This window comes from Protomyctophum bolini, assembly GCF_963924005.1.
Source record: "Protomyctophum bolini genome assembly, chromosome: 11".
In the NCBI taxonomy this organism is placed as follows: domain Eukaryota; kingdom Metazoa; phylum Chordata; class Actinopteri; order Myctophiformes; family Myctophidae; genus Protomyctophum; species Protomyctophum bolini.
This window is the reverse complement of record NC_137872.1, coordinates 677052-682051: the sequence shown is the minus strand read 5'-3', so window position 1 is coordinate 682051 and position 5000 is coordinate 677052. Positions and strand designations below refer to the sequence as shown.

At 46.2% G+C, this 5000-nt stretch overlaps 1 protein-coding gene across 5 annotated transcripts in view; it reads right to left on the bottom strand.

Moving 5' to 3' along the window:
* The window catches only part of caskin1 (CASK interacting protein 1), a 132222-nt gene that overhangs the window by 39579 nt on the left and 87643 nt on the right, over nucleotides 1-5000 (bottom strand). For all 5 annotated transcript variants that reach the window (XM_080776015.1, XM_080776017.1, XM_080776018.1 and 2 more), the window contains exons 7-8: nucleotides 1676-1784; nucleotides 313-421 (exon numbers count right to left, since the gene is read on the bottom strand). In XM_080776015.1, the coding sequence (XP_080632141.1) occupies nucleotides 313-421; nucleotides 1676-1784 (218 nt within the window). The remainder of the gene's footprint in view (nucleotides 1-312; nucleotides 422-1675; nucleotides 1785-5000) is intronic.

The window sequence follows — 5000 nt, the reverse complement described above, 5'->3', positions numbered from 1 at the left end:
TGTAGACTAACCTCTGAGCAGCTGTTTGATCTCCCTGCTGGCCTGTAGACTAACCTCTGAGCAGCTGTTTGATCTCCCTGCTGGCCTGTAGACTAACCTCTGAGCAGCTGTTTGATCTCCCTGCTGGCCTGTAGACTAACCTCTGAGCAGCTGTTTGATCTCCCTGCTGGCCTGTAGACTAACCTCTGAGCAGCTGTTTGATCTCCCTGCTGGCCTGTAGACTAACCTCTGAGCAGCTGTTTGATCTCCCTGCTGGCCTGTAGACTAACCTCTGAGCAGCTGTTTGATCTCCCTGCTGGCCTGTAGACTAACCTCTGAGCAGCTGTTTGATCTCCCTGCTGGCCTGCGTAGCGGTGAACTGGTAGACGATGTCCAGCGCCGTCTGGCTGTATGTGTTCCTCACCGTGGCGTTGATGCCGCTCTGTGTGGGACACACAATCAGAACCAAACTTTATTGTCACATTAACACATTACAAGTAACATGGGTGAAATTCTTGTTTGTGCCGCAGGCTCATCATTGCAGTCTGTGCGGCGTCACCAGTCCTAGTTCTTGTTCAGCAGTCTGATTGTTGACAAGTAGAAACTGTTCCAGAGTCTGGAGGTGCTGTGTGTGTGTGTGTGTGCGTGTGTTAGGCTGCGCAACAGTGACACTTGGTGGTGAGAAACCGCTACTTCCGTGCTCAGACCCAGGGACACAGCCAGGGACACACATACTGTAGCTGCACCCTATGGTTGCACCAAAAATAGCAGATCTACAAGTACACAACGCGTCGCTTCGCGCCGCGTTGTGAGCTTGCACATCTGCTATTTTCACAATTTAAATATTTGTTCTAATTTATGTCATTTTTCTTTTATTTCTTTGTGACATTACTGGAAAAAAAACCTTTGGATTTTGTTATTAAATCATGAAACGTTTTGCTGTTTTGTTAATGAAAATGTTTTAAAATAATAATAATAATTAAAAACCAAATGTAGGAAACAGATGTTTGGGAACCAGTGGTTTATATAGAACCATCGTCACAGTTTGTTGCACAACACCTAATGATACAAACACAACACGAGCACGACGGGAGGTAATAATTACAAGAGATACAGTAAGTAGGATGAAAACTATGTTCAGGATATGATACTGTACATCCTCTCCATTATTCATATGAATAGCTGAGTGGGCAGTCTGCTGAACGATGAAAAGATACTCGGGAGATGATATCGGTTTTCGCCGTGATTTGCCCCCGATGACCCCTCCTCCTCCTCCTCCTACACAACGACCTTGACATGGTATCTTGTTATGGTGGAGAATTTCTACTAGTAACTGAACAGAAAAGCAAAGCTGGCCCTGATGAGGCCATGACAGGGCCGGCCTGGCCCCCGGGCATACCAGGCATATTCCCGGTGGGCCGCGACCGTAGGGGGGCCGCCATGATTAAGGCAGGCAGGCCAATAGCCTGAATAGAAGGGTCCGGGCGTGCTGCCATTCTGCCAGTGCCATCATGATAATGTCACTGTACCTGTATATCAGTGAGTGACACATAAACCCTCTACAAAGGGTTGTGTAGTTGTCTGTTGGTTTGTATCATGTAGGCCTTTATGTTGTTGTTCTGTAAAACTGGTGGGCTTGTTTGTTTGTTTGTGTGTGCTTCGACGGAGTCCAGGCCATCCATGTAGTTCCACTTACATCCAGCAGGAGTCTCACTGCCTCCGTCTTGCCACAGAGGGCGGCTTCGTGGAGGGCTGTGCCGGCCTTGGTCTGCCTGTTGATGTCGATCCCCGCCTGGATCAGCAGTCTGAAGGCAGGGGGGCATTAAACACAGGGTTAGAGTCTGTTGATGTCTATCCCTGCCTGGATCAGCAGTCTAAAGGCAGGGGGGCATTAAACACAGCGTTAGAGTCTGAAGGCACAGAGGAGACATAAACACAGATGATGATATATAGATTATAGAATGCCACATTCTATGCCAATAAAGTTTGTGGACTTGGAGAGAGAGAGAGAGAGAGAGAGACAGCCTGGGCACACTTGAACTTCCATGCGTGGACAGAAGAAGATGTGTTTTGCGTCATTTCCATGGAGCTTCTTTTCCATCCACCAGCTGTCTAAAAAAACGGAAATGACGCAAAACAAAACACAGCTTCTTCTGTCCACGCATGGAAGCTAAAGTGTGCTCAGACCCAGAGAGAGAGAGAGAGAGAGAGAGAGAGAGAGAGAGAGAGAGAGATGTAACGAGGAAATGGTGAGAGGAAGGACAGGGTCAGAGAAAGGTCACAAAGGGGTGAAAGGTTAATGGGAACATAGGTTTGTCTGTCTGTCTGTCTGTCTGTCTGCCTGCCTGCCTGCCTGTCTGTCTGTCTGTCTGTCTGTCTGTCTGTCTGTCTGTCTGTCTATATGAACGTTTGTCCGTAGGTCTCTGTGTCTCTCTGTGCTTGCGTGTGTGTGTGTGTGTGTGTGTGTGTGTGTGTGTGTGTGTGCGCGCGGGGTGCGTGCATGTGTGTGATGTTAATGAGTGTCATTTATCAGTGTCAGTTCTAGAGGGCAGACAGCCTCTCCTCTGTCAACTATGACAGGCATTTCTCTCTGTCTCTCTCTAAAACACAGGCACACACGCACACGCACACACACGCTCACACACACACACACACACACACACACACACACACACACACACACACACACACACACACACACACACACACACACACACACACACACACACACACACACACACACACACACACACACACACACACACACACACACACACACACACACAGTCTTTAACAGCCCAGACAGATGAGAGGCTACATGTAATGTGTTTGTAGTGTCACTGTCGCACACAGCGCTGTGATCCTCCACTGTAAAGCTATTGTGTTTTTGTGCTGACACAGGACAGCACCAACAAGAGGAATAATGACCTATTATACAGGGAGTCACTGTACCATAAATAATTAGCTGTACAGTATACAACTGTCACTCCATGAAAGATAATGCTAGTTAGATTACCTAGTCTCTGCAGCCATGTTACAGTAAGAAGAGATATACTATGTTACCGTAAGAATAGATATACCATGTTACAGTAAGAAGAGATACTAGTAGTCTCAACTTTGTAATAATATGTTTTGGGATGGATATACATACAGTAGGCTATAGATATACAGTAAAAAAACTGTTAAGGTATTTCTTCGGAGAACCACCGCAAAAAAAATAAAAAAATGCTCCCAGTGTGCAACCACTTTAAATCTATTAAATTGATTTAATATATTATAAAATATATAAGCTACTTTAATATAAGTAAAAGAACAGATCTACAAGCTCACATTGCGCTACAAGCTTTCAGATACAACTGCTGCAATTCTCACCACTTTTTAACGACGACGACATATGCGACAAAATATAAAACAGGCCATAGTTGGTTAATAAGACTAATCACTTTACTCAATTATAAGAATCATTTGCAACGTTTTCACTGACAAAATATCAATAATAAAAAAGGTCATGTAAATAATCAATATGTCTGCCTCCCCCTGGCCAGCCGGGGCGCCTGATGGAAGGGAAAGGAACTGGTTGGAATAACGTGTTCCTTCCACGCGCTACGTCCAACCAGGGAAACTCCCCCCTGTCAGGTGTAAAGGAGCAACTTGGACACTCAGGCATGAAGGAAGCATGAGTTCAAGTCCGTTGCTCTCCCCTTGTCCCCCATATATGGGGACTAGGTTGGTCTCCCCTTGTCCCCCATATATGGGGACTAGGTTGGTGGAGGGTGTGTAGAGCCCAGGATCACATTAGATGATTGACACAGGGGTGAAGAACGGGTTACAAAATCGTGGGATAAAAAATATATTAGTAAAAAAAGAATCAATGTCTGAGCAGCTCAGTAGATACTAGAGCACTGGTCTTTGGACCACAGTGCTCTGGTCTTTGGACCACAGGGCTCTGGGTTTGATCCTCATCACCAAATAAATGGTAAATGGTGCATTTATATAGCGCCTTTATCCAAGGCGCTTTACATAGATTACATTCACCCATTCACACACACATTCATACACCGATTGCGGCGGAAGCCATGCAAGGCACCAACCAGCACATCGGGAGCAATTTGGGGTTCAGTGTCTTTGCCCAAGGACACTTCGACATGTAGACAGGAGGAGGAGGAGCCGGGTTTCGAACCGCCGACCCACGGATCATTGGACGACCTGCTCTACCTCCTGAGCCACAGTCGCCCCCAACTCAGTGGATCATACATGGGGAGGCCTTAGGAAACTGGAGGCCCGTTTCAAGACCAAACATGACATAAATATTCTGTTGATACAGCAGTATTGATAAAAATGGTTTTGACCGTTCAATATCGCGTGCAGCCATTACTCTCGACAATTACGCAGCGACAACAACTCTCCTCATCCTGTCGTCCCTTCACAATAAAGTGTCTCCCTTTTACCTCCCAAGTGTCTCCCTTTTATCTCCGCGGTCGACCAATCGGTCGACCGGTTGGGCACCCCTGTTATAGTGTGGGGGCTGATGCTGATGCACTGGGAGCTGATGGCAGGGTGTGGGGGTCCATCTCCTGCTTTGAAACGGGGATAGACACCCTCGTTGGGCTGATATACCGACAATAAGCCACTCCGACCTACTGTACTTACTTAATCAATAGAATAATCAATACCTGCAGTGATTCTCACTGTACAGTTTCATGTCAAGAAGAACCCGCGTCATCAGAGCCCGTTCCCGAGGCGGGGTTGGCCAAAGGGCCTTTCTGTGTGGAGTTTGTAAGTCTGCTATATTAAATAGCCTTAAAATGATTGTGATGCTGCATTAAGTTAACACATTTTGCTGGGGACCCCCTGGAACAATGTTACAGTGACAAATGTGTTGTTATTATTATTATTATAATCTGTTACAATGTGTTGACTGTTGTGTAATAAATACACGTTATTAGACTGACTGAAGCGTGTTAATCACTAAGTGGAGAGCAGGCCGTTTTCCCTCTGTTACATTACGGTATCTCTACCGT